Raw genomic sequence first — 16,114 nt, forward strand, 5'->3', positions numbered from 1 at the left:
AAATCTGGAAACGCTGACACATAAAATGCGTATTTTAATAAACTCCGTGTGTTCTGGACGTGTTTCTTTTACCAACCGTGGAGTCTGATCCTGGTCTCCCAGTGGATGGGAACAGGTAAGGTTTATTCCCTTGGCAGCAGGACTCTGACCTGGTGCTGGATGTCTCAGCCACGCGTTCTTATTTAATCGGATGCTGGATTTCTGGCACCTCTAGATCTACAGGCTGTTTGGCCCGCTGGTGTAAAACACGCCTGCCAGCCGTCCTGGCTGTGGGGGGATCTGGAGGAGGAGAGTTTCTGGTTAACGCTGTCCCTGTTGGGGTGCGATGCTTTTATTTATTTCCTCCTTCTCTTCCCTGCCTCCTCCTCCTGGCTCTTTGTCCCAGCGCAGCACGTGTGGCAGGGCTGGGTGTCTCCTGGGGTCACTGCCACAGCCATGTGCACGGAAGACAAAGCGTCTTGTGTGGTACGGTGTGCGGGAGCTGCCAGGAAGCAGCCCCTGGAGTCTCCTGTCGCTTTTTGAAGGCATCTAGAGGCAGGGAGCGAAAGGAGAGGTGGGAGTGGGGCACGTGCCGCTGCCGCCGGTCTGCGAGACCAGTGCCGGGGTCTGTGGCGTGGGGACAAGAGCAAGGTGACACATCCCTCGCTGCTGGGGGCTCACCCAGGCAGCACCCAACGCTGCCGCCAGCCCAGTCCAGGGCTCCAAAAAATCCACTTTTTCCTTCGGGCTCTCTCCTGTCCAGGTTTTCAGGAAGATCAGAACAAGTGGAATTTAAGGCTTTGAAGGTAAAAAAAAAAAAAAAGGGGAAACCTTTGATAGAGAAGGGGCTCCAGGTGCTGGTGCTTTCAGATCAGCCCTGCACACAGCACAGGGCTCCATGTGCCCATCAGGAACTGATCCGGCCTCAGCCACCGCAAGTGGCTGGAGGAAGAGGGTAAAAATTAACCTCTTCCTTATTGCCCTGGGGATGCAAATTTTTTTGCTAACCGGTTATTAGAATAGCTTTGTGAACAAAATACAAGGGCAGAAGTTGGTGAAAGATGCGTTTCATGATCATCTCCATCTCCTGCAGCTCTCTGTGCCGGGACTCCGGAGCAGCACATCTGGTCTTCTGCTCCCTTAGCGTGAGAAGAACTGGATGGGTGGGTGTTAAAATGTGGCTACTCCTGCAAATTTTCCGTCGTGGCAGTAGCTGTGGCACAGCCTGTGAAGCAGGGAAGGAGTCACCAGCTTTGTTTTTCCCTAGGGCAGAGGGCTGGGAAGAGAGCAGAAGCAGGGGGCTCGGGAGGCAACCCTGGTGCGTCCCCTCCTGCGGCAGGACCTGAGCCCATCTCGGGGTCGGCTGTGCCTGTCCCCGCCTGGGCAGTGGCACTTCCCCAGGGTTTGCTGGGGACTCAGGAGCCGCTGGACACACAGTTGCTCAAGACGGCTGCGCTCTCCAGCCGGGCTCTGCCCTGAGAGATGTCTGGGGTCCCTCCAGCCACCGAGGAGGTGACAGAGGGAGACGGGGATGCGCGGGTAGGGAAATGGAGCATCCCTGAGCAGCGCGCTTCCCTCCTCCCCTTTCATCCCCTGGACACAAAGCTGGCTGCTGTTAACTCCTCTGAAGTGCGCTTTGCTGCTCAGGGCGTCGAGGATGCTCAGGGGATGGGCGTGCTGTAGTGATGTGACGAGGCACAGGGACACGCGCGTGTGCATCCTCCCCGTGCGCCGCGGAGACCCCTCTGCCACTGCCGGGGTGCCACCCGGCCACCTTGCCTGCTTCTCTGCTTGGGCAGGGGACAAGGGCAGGAGTGCGGGCAGCTCCGCTTGTGCCGGGTTTGCCTTGAAAGCCTGAGTGCTCTGGAGACAGCCCGGGGGAGGGATGCTCCCCAGTCACCCCTGCTAGCCCGCGTTAGGCAGCAGCCAGGCGTTGAAGGCTTCGGGGGACGCCAGGCTCGTAAGTGGACACTGGTGGCTTCTCGTCAGCGGCTCCATTGCCCCGGGGAGGTGGCTCAGCTGGGAGTGTGTGACTGTCCCTGTGCCTGCGGTGTGGATGTGGTCTTTGTGCGTGTTGGCAGAGGTGCACAAGGCATTGCCTTCCCCCAGGCAGAGCCCCGGCCGTGGGCTGCACCGCGCGAGAGCACCAGCGTGTCATCTCCAGGAACCTGCCTCGTCTGTACATTGCAGGTATGGGGGGAGCAGACGGGGTGGGAATACGTGGTCTAGGCAGGGCTGGGCAACGCCTGTGCGCCTTTTTGTCCGTGCATGTGCAGGTCTGTGTTCGTGCGAGGTGCTTTTTTCCCTAGGGTGCAGCAGAGCAGTGAGAGCTGCACGAGATGCTGGGGCTGGGGAAGCCCCGTGGGCATCTCTTGCTTTTTAGATAATCAAATCCTGGAGAAATCCCACGCTTAAATGCTCCACAGCAGCCTCCGCGTATTAACGTAGGGTCTTCTCTGCTGCCCTCTATAAAACCAGATGGTATTTTTAAATAGCAGACCGTAATTTCCAACACAGGGGATATTTCTGCTGTGGCGAGAGGTGGGGCTCGCTGGGCAGACCACCAGCAGGTTGCTGTGCCCTGGGGAAGGAGGGCGGTTGCTCGGGTGGAAACACCTTCGTACAGGCAAAGTCTACCCTGTGCTGCTGCACGACAGCATCTCCCCGCCAGGGCTGGCCTTGCGCTTACATCCCTTATGAGTCTATTTTCTTGTTCTTGGGCTGGCAGAGGTGCCGAGGGCTGTGGGCTCGTTGTTATGGCACGGCTCGCTGGGGATGCTGTTGCCCCGGCAATGGTGGAGGAGCCTGAACGATGAGGAGAGCATCTTTCATGGGCCACGGGCAGATGTGGAACCTCCTGGGGAGGGCAAAATGCTCTGCGGGGCTCTTACTACAGCATCAGTGACGGCTGGTGGTGGGAAACATGGGGTGGGAGCAGCCTGTGGGGTTTGACCCTCTGTCTTCCCATGCTGTATCTCTGCATTCGAACCACATGACGTGTCCTGCGTGGCTCTTCTTGTGGCTGTTTTCTGCTCTTTGCAGGTCTCTGGGGCAGGGTGTGTGCCCGCAGTCTCCTCACATGGAGGATGACGGCCAAGAGTAATGGTCTGCAGAGCTCACCGGCCAACCACCACCCCTGCCCACCCGCCCAAGCCAGAGCAGAGGGTGACACGGAGGGGACAGGGCTCAGCAGCAGCAGGTCAGGCTGGTTTGGTTGAGGGAGGCAGCGGTGGGGCAGGGGAGGGGAGGGCCAGCTCCGTGTGTCTGATGAGACCTGGCATGGGCAGGGCTGCGATGCCAAACCCCAGCTGCCTGCTTCCTCCAGTTCCTCTGGCTGTAGGTAGGTGCCACAATGGCATGGTGTGGCTGTGACCCCCCCTTTTCCCCACTGCAGGACCTGCTCAACCCAGGATGACACCTCCTCAGAGCTGCGGAGAGGGGCTCCCCTGGCTCAGGGGGAGCAGCCGGCTGCCTCTGCTTTCCAAGGCAGGGGAGCCTTGGCCAGGTACCTGTGCATGCCACCAGCCCGCGGTGAGCCCAAGCCTTTTGTGCCTGGCTTTGGCACTGTGGACTTGTGTGGGGTCAGGATTCCCTGCAACCATAGGCTGGAGCACCTCTGCTGTGAGGACAGGCTGAGAGAGTTGGGGGGGTTCACCCTGGAGAAGAGAAGGCTCTGGCGAGACCTTAGAGCCCCTGCCAGTACCGAAAGGGGCTACAGGAGAGATGGGGAGGGACTCTGGATCAGGGAGTGTAATGATAGGATGAGGGGTAATGGTTTTAAACTGAAAGAGGGGAGATTTAGATTAGATATTAGGAAGAAATTCTTTACTGCGAGCTTGGTGAGCCCCTGGCCCAGGTTGCCCAGAGAAGCTGTGGCTGCCCCATCCCTGGAGGGGTTCAAGGCCAGGCTGGACGGGGCTTGGAGCAGCCTGGTCTGGTGGGAGGTGTCCCTGCCCAGGGCAGGGGGGTGGCACTGGATGATCTTTAAGGTCCCTTCCAACCCGAATCATTCCATGATTCTCTATGGCATTCAAGGGTTGCAGGGACCAGTGTCTGTGAATGCTGCTCTGGGTGCCCCAGTGCCCATGAAGAGGGCTGCGGGAGGGGATGGCTCCATCACCTCGGGGGCTCCTTTCCCTTGCCAGCAGCCTCACTGTGCCCCAGTCACCCACACATTCCTCGTGTCCCTGTGGGAATGGCAGCAGGAGCTGGGGAAGGAGCCGTGGGACTCTCTTGCTCATATATTCTTGGTCCCGCACATCACTACACGGGGGGAAAGGAAATGTTTGAGCTTGAGAGGGAGCTGTGAGAGTTTTCTTCTCAGCCGTAGCCCCGCTCTGCTTCCTCTCAAGCTTTTGCTTTCTCCGTGCTCCACAGACACCTCCTGACTCTGCCTCTCTCCCCCGTCCAGGATAGCCCGGCTGGTGCTGGTGCTGAGGGACTGGGCCAGCAAGAGCTTGCACGAGGAGCAGCAAAGGCCAGACCCCTTCCTCGAGCGCTTCCAGGGCCCCGAGCTCCAGGCAGTGGCTGCAGGCGCTGGCAACGATCTAGAGGATGAGGAGACCGAGGAGGAAAACAAAAAGTAGGGTCCCTTCCCTGTGGCCCTAGCCATCTTTGGCTGGAGGTCAGCCGTGCACGGTGCTCGGGGGCTCCCAGCAGCGATGGTTGATGGAGGTGGATGGGGATGGGAAGGGGGGAGGTAGGATGCAGTGGTGGAAAGGGTCCTCCTTGCCCTCTCCACCCCCTGTCCTGGCCACCAGCATGGTTTTGCCGGGCTGTTGTCTGTCCTGGAGTCTGTCCCCGTGGAAAAGAGCTGGCCTGTCCCTCACCTGTGGGGTCTTCTCTCCCCTGGTCCATGCTCTGGTAGGAAACACACATTGCGTGGCTCGTGACAGCTGGCAGATCTCCCTGTTTTCAGAGCAGTTCAACACCAGGGTCAGCATTTGGAGCCAGCCCTGGGTCTGTACAGAGATACACCTTCAGCTGGGGACAAGCCAAGGGATGCGGGGTCTCCACCCAGGAGACCCCAGCAAGCACGAACACGTGGGATTTGCCAGTCTCATTCACCAGCTGCAGGATGAAGGGAGATGAAGGGACTGCCATTGCTGCCTGTGCCCCCCCCAGGAGCAGGAGCTGTGACGGCAGCTTTCTGAAAAGGCTCTTTCAAACCCAGCCCTTTCATCTCCTCAGCTCACACTCCCGGTGAAAAGCAATAACCTGGCTTTTCTTCTGCTGGCTAATTAAAGGGCAAAGCTCATGGACTACTCTGGACCCTAGCATTAGACATGGTAATTAAACCACCAAAAAATGATTGTTTTCTGTAGGAGAAGAATATCTAAGCCTTGTACCTGGGTCTTTTAGTAGTCATGGAAAAAAAAACGTTCTAACCTGGGAGGTTAAGGGGAGCTTGTTAATTATCAGAGGGAGCTGAAGCGTGCCGTGAAAATGCTCCTCGGTGCCAGTAGGTTTCCGGGGAGATGGTGGTAACTTTTGCTGTTTTCCAGGTCCTCAGCTCCACACAGGTAAGAAGAGCCCCCAAGTCTGGTAATTGCGAACGTGAGCTGCTGTTGGCGGCCGTGGGAGCCTCCGCTGTTTGCACAGGCTTGGGTGCAGAGCCTTCGGGAAGAGGCAGATGACTATTCCCTCTTCCTCGGTTAACCCAGAGCCCTGGTTTTCCAGCCCTGGCCCCACGATCAGCGTAACGTCAGGGACTCTGGCCACCTGCCGCGGGCAGCGCCGGTGATTTAAAGCTGAAATTACCAATGTAATTAACACCGTTATTGAGGTTATTGGTGCTCGTGGGTGTTAACACCGGTACAGGCTGGCTGCAGGTGAGTCGGTGCTTCCTGCAAAGAGTCCCTTTCCCCCAAAAAAACCATAAAAGTCACACTTCCTGAGCAAAAGATAAGCACTTTTAACAGGGAGGCTGGACAACCTGCTTGTCTGTGGCTGTACCCAGAGGGAATGTGGAGGATCGCCTCTGGCTTGGTGCCGAGTGCCGGTCCCCACGCTCCGGGCATGGCGGGTGCCGCTGCCTGTGCCGCTGGGGAAGGAGACTTCAAGGCAGAGGTTTTGCTTTTGAAGCTGTCAGAAGCAGTGGGGTGGGCACGGGGAATCTGTTGGCAAGTGGGTTTGTTTTTTTCCTATCACTGGAGGGAGTTTTTGCGCGTTCAAAAGCTGGAAGGGAGGGAAGGAGGGAGGGGGAAGAAGGAGTTTTGCCCTACCAGGCTGCAGCAGCTCAGCCTATCAGCCCAGCTCCAGAGTTTCTCTTCCCTGGCTTCTCCAGTGAGATCTGGCAACTGGAGCACGCGCATCTTATCTCAGAGTCCCAAGACGAGCGGGATCAAACACTTGGGAGCGGTTCAAAGGCTGGACCCCAGACTGCGGGCAGGCAGCTGCGAGCAGCGTGGCGATGGCAGCCTCGCAACGCCAGCTGCCCCCCGCCTCGCTGCTCTGGGGCTTGGGCATCCCGTCCCGGTGCTCCTGCTGATCTGCAGCGCGCTTTCCTTCCTGCTCCAATTAATCTTCTCTTAAGATCTGTCTGGCACCAATCCATCCCTCATCTGGGAGAGGCAATGTCATGGAACGAGAAGTTTTCTGATCACCCCCTTCCATACATCTGTTTCTGGCTCTGCCACTGGGATGCTGTGTGCGTGTAGGCCACCTGCTCTGCCTTACCATCCTACAGTTTCCTCTTCTGGTATGTTCCTGAGCCCAAGTTTGGGGATAAAGGAGCTTCAGTGGTGCTGGACGTTTTTGCTCAGCACTGCTGGGATTCGTTTTAGCTCGCAGACCGGCACTCAAGCTGCAGCTGGAGCCAGTCTAGTGCAAGGGATGAAGGATGTGGCTCGGATGGTTCCTTCCAACCCTATTTTCAATGTTTAGCCCATTAGCCTTACATTGCCAGCTCTGGCTTCTCTCTGATTCCAGGAAGAAATGGCAGATCTTTGTGGTGGACCCTGCAGGGGACTGGTATTACCGTTGGCTGGCTGTCATTGCCGTTCCTGTCCTCTATAACTGGTGCTTGCTCGTAGCCAGGTGAGCTGGGAGGTTGTGGGGTCTCTGTCTCCTCTAATCCTCCTGTTCCCCTGGTTGTCATGGCCCAGCCAGGATCAGACAACTGACACGGATGGTGCTGGGGCTGGCGGGAACCTGAAGGCAAGGGAGCCCCGCTATCACTGTGACTTCTGCCGTGCAAAGGCACAGCATCCAACAGGCCCCGGTTGGAAAGGACCACGATTTCGGGGTAAAGCTGCAAGGTGCATTTGGGAGATGGTTTCAAGACATTGCTTTACCTAGGTCAAGGGAGGGCAGATTTTCCAGAGAAGGGGGTTTTAATTTCTAGGCGAAGAAGGGCAAGTGCCCAAGCTCTGTGGCAGAGTTAGGAGCCTCAGATTCAGCCTATATTCAGCTGTAATAGTTGGAGATGACACGGAGGTTTGTTGGTCTCACCAACCTATTTTATGCCCTTCCTCCAGGGCTTGCTTCAGTGACCTGCAAAAGACCTATGTTGTCCTCTGGCTGGTGTTAGACTACATCTCGGACTCTATCTACATTGGGGACATAGTGATCCGCCTGCGCACAGGTACGCAGAAGCAGCATCCTGGCTTGCGAGGGCTTTGCTTTAATCCCCTAAAAGTGGAGATGAGCTGCCAGGGAGAGGCCTAATCTACACCTGCATTAGAAAGAGGGTTTTGTCTACCTTAGCACTCGCTAGTACGAAGCAGTCTCTAGAGAAAGAATCTAATTAAAAGATCTGAGAAATGGAGTAAGTTTCAGAGTGAAAGATTAATCATACCAGCTTTCAACTTCACCTTTGAATAATTGTACAAAATTACCTGCATTACTATTAGTATTCGGGCATAGTTGAAGGTCTGCATCTCTGATTTTGCATCAGTTCAGCTAATGAATTATCTACATGGAAAAATGGTAGAATTTAATGTTCTCGGAATGCGGCAGGTGGCTGTACGTTTTCTGTTGGAACTGCAATAATTCATGATCTGGACGATGGAAACCTTTTGTGTCCCCATTTCTTCACGGCAACAGAGTAAATCCCTAAGTGATATCTTTAGGTGGCTTTTGCCAAATGAAGGGCTTGAGTGACAACAAAAGCTTGTAAATTGAGTAGACCGGGTGGAACTGGTAATATTTGTACGACCCCATGTGTATACGCACACGTGTGCATGGCGTACCGTAAAATGTTTCTCAGAAGCGCTTGCAAAGCCTACGAGAGAGTTGAATGTAAGCCAAGTTAATTGTATCGTTTGCTTCACTGTTAGGTTTCTTGGAACAGGGCCTCCTGGTTAAGGACCTGAAGAAGTTACGGGATAACTACATCCACACCTTACAGTTCAAGCTGGATGTTCTCTCCATCCTGCCCACAGACCTGGCATACTTTGCTGTGGGATTGCACCGCCCTGAATTGCGTTTCAACAGGCTGCTGCACTTCTCCCGCATGTTTGAGTTCTTTGATAGGACTGAGACCAGAACCAGTCACCCCAACATCTTCCGCATTAGCAACTTGGTTCTTTACATCCTGGTCATCATCCACTGGAATGCGTGCATTTATTATGCCATCTCCAAGGCCATAGGCTTTGGAGAGGACGCGTGGGTCTATCCCAACATCACAGACCCTGAATATGGGTACCTTACCCGGGAGTACGTCTACTGTCTCTACTGGTCTACGTTGACTTTGACTACCATTGGAGAGACCCCTCCCCCTGTGCGTGATGAGGAGTACCTCTTCGTGATCTTTGATTTCCTCATCGGTGTCCTCATCTTTGCCACGATTGTGGGGAATGTGGGATCCATGATATCCAACATGAATGCCACCAGGGCAGAGTTCCAGGCAAAAATTGATGCCATCAAACACTATATGCAGTTCCGCAAGGTGAGCAAAGACATGGAAACCAAAGTCATCAAGTGGTTTGACTACATGTGGACCAACAAGAAGGCAGTAGACGAACGGGAAGTGCTCAAGAATCTCCCTGATAAGTTAAGGGCAGAGATTGCCATCAACGTTCACCTGGAGACACTGAAGAAGGTGAGGATTTTCCAGAACTGTGAGGCAGGTCTACTTGTGGAGCTGGTGCTGAAGCTTCGCCCTCAGGTGTTCAGCCCAGGGGATTACATTTGCCGGAAAGGAGACATTGGGAAAGAGATGTACATCATTAAGGAGGGGAAACTGGCTGTGGTGGCAGATGATGGAATCACACAGTATGCGTTGCTCACTGCAGGAGGCTGCTTTGGTGAGATCAGCATCCTCAACATTAAAGGGAGCAAAATGGGCAACAGGCGCACGGCCAACATCCGTAGCTTGGGCTACTCTGATCTCTTCTGCCTGTCAAAGGAAGATCTTATGGAAGCAGTCACAGAGTATCCTGATGCCAAAAAGGTTTTGGAGGAGCGTGGCCGGGAGATCCTGATCAAGGAAGGGCTGCTGGATGAGTCAGCTGCAGAGGCAAGCACGGAAGAAGAGAGTGTGGAGCAGAAGCTGGACAGGCTGGCCTTGAACCTGGACACACTGCACACCCGCTTTGGGCGGCTCCTGACAGAGTACAATGATGCCCAGATGAAGCTCAAGCAACGCATCACTGTTCTGGAGTCCCAGATGAGGCAGCAGGATCTGGAGGACTTCTTCTCTGATGGCTCAGACAGTCTGCTCGAGGATGAGGAGAAAGCTTTATCTGGTGGGACGCAATGAGGCGGTGCAGAGGTCAGCTAGATGGTGTCTGGCCTTGTGCTGAGGCAGTGTTTGCTATTTCACAAGGCAGATCCTGTGGCTGCCTTGCCAGGGACTTCTCTCAGGTCCTCAGCATTGCTACTGCCACTGCCTTGATGGCAGCTCCTGAGATGTCTCCAAGTCAAGTGATTGTCCTAGTTCCTCCTCCGGCCTGTCCCTTCTCTTGTTGCCTTGATCTGAGACCTTGGACTTGGATCACTAAAAAGAGGAGAATGGCGAATGCCACTGCTATTATCTCCTTCCAGCTTCTGCAAAAGGTCTGTGCCCATCACACTGCCTTCCCCCTGTTTGCCTTAATAGAAGGTGGGACATGAACCTTGCATGGAGGGGTGCTTGGACATGCTGACCTCCCATGTGTGTTGAGGAGACGCAAAGTCACGGTGGACAAAACCTGCCATGTGCCACATACCCATCCACACAGGGACCAAGGAGGGAGAGGGCTTTGGGAGTTACCGCATGCCTTGGAGATAACAAAACCACCCTAACGAGAAAGACCAAAACACAAGCCAGATGTTTTAAAAATGCGTTTTGGACTCAGCCTTTATAACTCACTTTAGGTAAATGGTCTCCACTGAGTGTCTGCAGGCACCCAGTCTGCACAGAGAGACTCCTTACCTGCAAGATACCAAAACTCAACTAAGACAGCCCAATCTGTGCCTCTTACGTCTGCAAATGGAGAGGCTTGTCTGGGTCGGTGTCACTACCTAGGTCATCTCCACCACCCACACGGAGGCTGGACATCTAGCTGGAAGGGCGGGCAGCTGCTGTCCTCCTGCCTGCCTGCCTCTCTTTTCCCTTCGGCTGTATTTGGTGCTGTCAAATGGCAGCTGGTGGGGGCAGCTCAGTACCCCGAGCACCGCACCTTCCTGAGGGACGGCATTCCCAAGCCCTCCTGCGGCGGAGGCAGCGTGATTTCCATTTGGGCTACGGATGTCTTGGATGACAAGTACAATGCAGAGGTAAAGACTGCGGCTCGCTGGCCCGACAGCGCCTGTTGTCTATGTGCAGAAGGAAGACAGTAACTGTCTCTCTCTCCTCTATCTAATGACAGCCAGATGTGCCAGGAAGGGTTTGACTGAAATGACATGTTTTTAAGGAACAAAGCAGTGGTGGGACCCAACTGTGCCTGTATTTGCTTTGCTGTGGGAAGCTCAGAGAGAGCGCAGAACACATTTATTTTCTTAGGCAGGAGGTTTTCCCTTACCCAGTGGGAGTTTTGGAGCTTTGCAGGCCAGTTGCCTTCTGGAGGAGAAACGAGCAGCAGAGCCACGGGGACATGCGTGAAGGTGAAAACATGGCACCATCGCGTGCATCGGCAAAGATCCGCCAGCCTGTGCTGCAGCGCTGTGGGCTCCACGGTGCCAGCAGCTTGTTGGTGAGGGGTACAGTGACGGAAAGGCCACCAAAACCCTGCAAGTGACCTCAGCACAAGCAGTAATGCCACCCGTGCCTAACAGTACTGTGCTGGTGCTGGGACTGGGGGATGCAACCTCATTTCTTGCTTATGTCCCGTACCTTGCCCTGACCCGTGTGTAGGCATCTGGGACCTCTTCCTCCTGCCCACAGGGTCCATGGGTTGGGCTGGCGCTGGTTTCCAAGGAGGATAACGTTTGGTGGAGAAGGGAAATTTGGAGGAATTAATGATCCAGGTCAAATTCAGCCAATAGCTTGGCTAAAGTAATGGGGTGACATGTATCAACCCGGAAACTTTCATGGTGGAAGACAGAGGGTATTTGCTTTGTCCTTTCTTTTTCCCTCCAACGTAAGACTGCATCTCTTCATTTTGTATGAGAATTTTCCATTTTAATAGTCATGGTCTTGCTTTTGGGGATTGGTGGGGGCAGGAGGGTTAGGTTACCGAAATTAGAATTTGGGGGAAGAAAGTTTTTTGTTGTCTCTAAATGAAATGGTAGGGTTTGTGTTGTGGGTTTTTTGTTGGTGTGGGGGTTCTGTGGTTTGGTTTTTTTTTTGGTTTGTTTGTTTGGTTGGTTGTTTTTTTTTAATTTTTAGCGTTAAGATGACTTTGGCGGAAGATGAGGTGGTTCTGTTCTGTTTTTCCCTCTTAACACCGCGATCCCTGCCTCCCAGCTTTCCCCTTCCCTATGATTTATGGCTCCTGAACAAATTCAGGAGCGGCTCGTTCTTTGCCTGCGGCAAGCGGGGAGGGGACGGGCTGGCAGAGCAGAGCATCCCATTCCCCCCCCCGCCCCCCCCCCGCCGCTGTCGCCCTGCGGAATGCGGCGAGGGAGCCAGGAGAGGGTGCTGTCAGCCGCGGAACCGCCGCGGTACCCGGGGCTGCGGGGCGGGGGTTGCGGGGGGGACGCTGGATGCGGTCCCGGTCGCGACCCCCTCCCTGCGGGCTGGGGGCTTCGCGACCACCCGTGTTTCCCCGCAGGTTGCGGGGAGCCCAGCGTTCGGCAGCGCAGCCCTGAGCGTTTCCCCATGGAGCCGCAGCTCCTTGGAGCCTCTTTCCGTCACCCCCAACACCCCCCCCTCCCCGTTCCCTTCTGCCGGCCCCACGCACCCCATCCCTGCCCCTCTTCGTGGGGGAGGGGGGGGGGGCCACGTTGGGAGCCAGTGGGCTTTGGTTCGCTGCTGGAGCAGGGGTGGCCCAGGACAGCGGGTCCCTGTCCCCCTACCTGTCTCCGGGACAGGGCAACTTCTTAACTGGGGAGCTGCTGGCAGTTTAGGGGATATTCTGGTTTATTCCGGGGGGGGGGGGAAACAAAAAAAACCCAACTCCCTCCCCCGGTTTTAATCCGAGATAATAATCCACTCGGGGAAACTTTAAGCCTTCAGACAAATTACCCCAGAGGATGGCTTTGCGAATTCAGAGTAGATCCCGCTTGTTTCCTCGCGGCGGCAAGCCAGGAAATCATAGACTGATGAACCGCTTGACGGGCCTGCTAATGAAATTAGCAGCAGCTCCGTGATTTTTTTCCAGTGAGCAGGACAGGCAGATGTTGGAGAGAAGCGCACGATGGCACAGCTGCACTTGCGAGCTGCCTAAATTCCCGGCAGGGGGGACACGGGGCACAGCAGATGCAGCGTGGGCTGCTGCCCGTTTTACAGGTGGTCTCGGTATGTACCGTTCCCCCATAAGGCTCCCCTGGAGATGGGGAGCAGAGAGCTGCCAAAGGCTGGCATCCAGGAGGAAAAGCCGAGGGTACCCACCGTAAGGGTCTGCTCAGCGCCCTGCAGAGACGTGGCCACGCACCAGGAGACGTTAAACTGCTCTCTCTGTATATTACCATTTCCTTCTTTTAGATCTTTCCCATTGAAAAAACAACTCCTTATACAATAGAAGCTTTCTCAGCTGCGTGTTGTGGGTGGGAGGCATCAAATACAGAGCAAATATGTTGACCTCCACAGAGGTCAGACCGGGGGGAAATGTGAGCTCCTCACCAGGCAGCCACCCCTTCCAGGGCCATCCAACCACGGCAGCCCCCCGGCTTCTCTGGCAGATGTTTTCTGCAAATCTGCTGCTACCAAAGGGTTTACCTTCAAAGCCTTGCCTGCCTCTTACCAGAGCTGCGGGAAAAGGGCTGGGATTCTTGGGTGAATCCACCATAAATGCGTTGTGTGGCACTGGGTTTCCCTCCTTCTCTCTGAGCACCACTTCTAGGAATGAAATAATCATCGCTGGATGATACCCAGAAAAAGCTCTCTCCCGGGCCTCTGGGAAATGTAAGTACCCATTTTGCAGCTGGGGGAAATGGATGGAGCTTGCCAGGACACGAGGGTGATAACTCCTGCCTCCTGGCTGCCAGCTTCTTGTTTTTCTTCAGATGTTCACAAAGAAGTCATTTGGTGATTGTGAGCAAGCTCCCAAATAACCTCTTCTCCTTAGGCTGTGGGCATGGTTTAACCCCAGACAGCAACTAGGACCACGCAGCCTCAGCAGGGCAGGGAGAAGAGGGGGAAAAAGGAAAACAAAAAGCTTTGGGGTTGAGAAAAAGACTGTTTAATAGCACTGTAATGGAAGAGAAAATAATAATGGTAAAAGAACATACAAAACAAGTGATGCAATACAATTGCTCACCACCCGATGATCGATTGCCTGGTCCATCCCGAGCAGCGATTGCAGTTTCCTGCCCCCCAGTCAACCCCCATTTCTATACTCAGCACGACATCTACGGTATGGAGTATTCCTTTGGCCAGCTTCTCCTGTCCGTGCTCCCTCTCAGCTTTTATGGGAAGCTGAAAAAGTCCTTGACTGAACATAAACATTGCGTAACACATACTCTTTTGGTTGTTGCTATCAACATTATTCTCATACTGAATCCAAAACACAGCAGCTACTAGGAAGAAAATTAACTCTATCCCAGCTGACACCAGAACAACTGTGGACAAGGCTGGAGGCTGCAGCACAGAAGACCTTCTGGCTTTGACCCTCCTCCAGAGGTAAGTTAGCGGGTGTCAGGTCAGGAGGCTGCAAGGTAGGTTCATCTGAGTTTGGACCACTGGGTTTTGGGATTGCAGAGTGGGCCTGGCTTTGAGCCCAGGGTCTGGCATGAAGCCCGAAGCCTCCGAGTCTCGCAGCACATCAGGCTCACCCCGGTGAGAAGGTGTGTTGTGGTACGTGCAGTGTGAAACGCAGTTTGTGGGGATGGTTGGCCCACTGGGATCCCCGATGACTGTTGTGCTGGCATGTGGTGTGGCAGGGGCACCTCTTGGTGCTGCTGAACCTGGTGATGGTCTTCTCCATAGCGCTGTGCCGCTGCAATAGTCAGCTCTGCACTATGAGGTGGGGGCCGGCTGTCCAGCCAAGACCTCAGAGGTGCAAAGCAGCGGGCAAACTCCAGTCTTTCTCTGCCTTTCTGACTGCATCGTAGGCTCAGCTGGACTGAAATCTCTCAAAAATCAGGAAAGTTTGGAGGCAGCTCCGAGCTCTCCAGAACCGGCCCCTCTGAGTGCTCCCCAGACGGCTTTGCCTCCCCCAGCTTCTGCCTCCTCTGCACCCAAGGGAACCAGGACTGCCTGCCTGCTGCTGGTGCTGCCTTCTCTGGCGTGAGGCACTGCACGCAGAGGGCTGCCACAAGCAAGATTTCCACCCGTTCTCCAGGGGCTGGGATGTGGAGGTGGTGTAGAAGGTCACCAGACTGCCATGCAGCTGTTCCCTGGGGGGCGGATGGCTTGCTCACGATCATTTGGATTCAATAGCTCTGAAATCAAAGCATTGCCTGCTTCTCCTGTAGGTACGAGTGGGGTTTCAAAGAGAAGGCTCTACGCTCAGCTTGTTCTCGTGGTCCATGGGCGATGCTGGATGTGCTGTGTCCTGGGGCTGCTCCTGGGAAATGGCTGGAGAGGAGGACAGCTACCACCCACCAGCGTAGGAGCCACTGTGAAAGGGGGTTTGGTGGTGCTAGGCAACGTGTGTTTTCTTTGCAGCCCCTGATGAGTATCTGAGGACCTTCCTGAGGTGTTTCAGTGAGTCTTGACTTACTGAGATGTGATCTGCCCTTCGGAGGGGAAGGTTGGTGCTGAGCACCCAGCACATCATACAGACTGGTGGGTGCTCAGTCCCAGTTTTGTCCTGTGGAGCTCAAGCCCTCTATCACCCCTGTTTTCCTGTGGGGTCTTGGTGTGATGTGGGGACAGTGTCACCATCCCCATGAGGACGTTTCCCAGCCGTGAGGAGCAGAGCTGAAGTGCTAACCATTGCACCCCTCTTGCAGGTGGCAGGAGGCTGCAGACTTGCACATCGTGCAAGTCCAGGTCAGACTCTCTGAGCTCTTGTGCTGTCTTCCTTGCTCCCCTCCTCCTTGTCTTTTCAAAATACCAGGGTGCTGCCTCCTCCCTGGTAAAACAACCAGAAGTACCCATTCCTTCCTGAATCAGAGCTTGTGTTGCCGTGACAGCATCTCAGGGCAATGGGCAAGCAGGAGGTCAAGCCACCTCAGGCATCTCCCTTGGACAGGTGGAGGGTAAACCCTGGAATGCCTTTCCAACACCCCTTTCCACCCAACCCGGTTGAACAGAGAGCTTTGGCTGGAACTCAGGAAAAAAACAAAGACAGTTGATGACCTTTGGAAGAAGGGGCAGGCAACTCGGGAGGGCTGCGAGGATACCTTATTGCTCTACAACTACCTGAAATGAGGTTGTAGCGATGTGGGTGTTGGGCTCTTTTCTCAAGTAACAAGTGATAGGACGAGAGGAAATGGCCTTAAGTTGTGCCAGGGGAGGTTTAGATTGGATCTTAGGAAAAATTTCTTCACAGAAAGGGTTGTCAAGTATTGGAACAGGCTGCGCAGGCAAATTGTTGAGTCACCATCCCTGGAGGTATTTAAAAGACGGGTAGACGTGGTGCTGAGGGACGTGCTTTAGTGGTGGACTTGGCAGTGTTGGTTTAATGGTTGAACTCAGTGCTCTTAAACATCCTTTCCAAGCTAA

The 16,114-nt window shown here is 54.7% G+C and overlaps 1 protein-coding gene across 1 annotated transcript; it reads left to right on the plus strand.

The window, feature by feature from the left end:
• Positions 1 to 3,050: 3,050 nt before the first annotated feature.
• On the plus strand, positions 3,051 to 9,682 carry CNGA2 (cyclic nucleotide gated channel subunit alpha 2). The gene is made up of 6 exons (XM_063345763.1): positions 3,051 to 3,178; positions 3,374 to 3,484; positions 4,391 to 4,561; positions 6,910 to 7,017; positions 7,458 to 7,564; positions 8,259 to 9,682. The coding sequence occupies exons 1-6, from the start codon at positions 3,066 to 3,068 to the stop codon at positions 9,680 to 9,682; spliced, it is 2,034 nt and encodes a 677-aa protein (XP_063201833.1). The 5' UTR covers positions 3,051 to 3,065.
• The last annotated feature ends 6,432 nt before the right edge of the window (positions 9,683 to 16,114 follow it).

This window comes from Chroicocephalus ridibundus, chromosome 9 (genome assembly GCF_963924245.1).
Source record: "Chroicocephalus ridibundus chromosome 9, bChrRid1.1, whole genome shotgun sequence".
NCBI classification, from domain to species: Eukaryota; Metazoa; Chordata; class Aves; order Charadriiformes; family Laridae; genus Chroicocephalus; species Chroicocephalus ridibundus.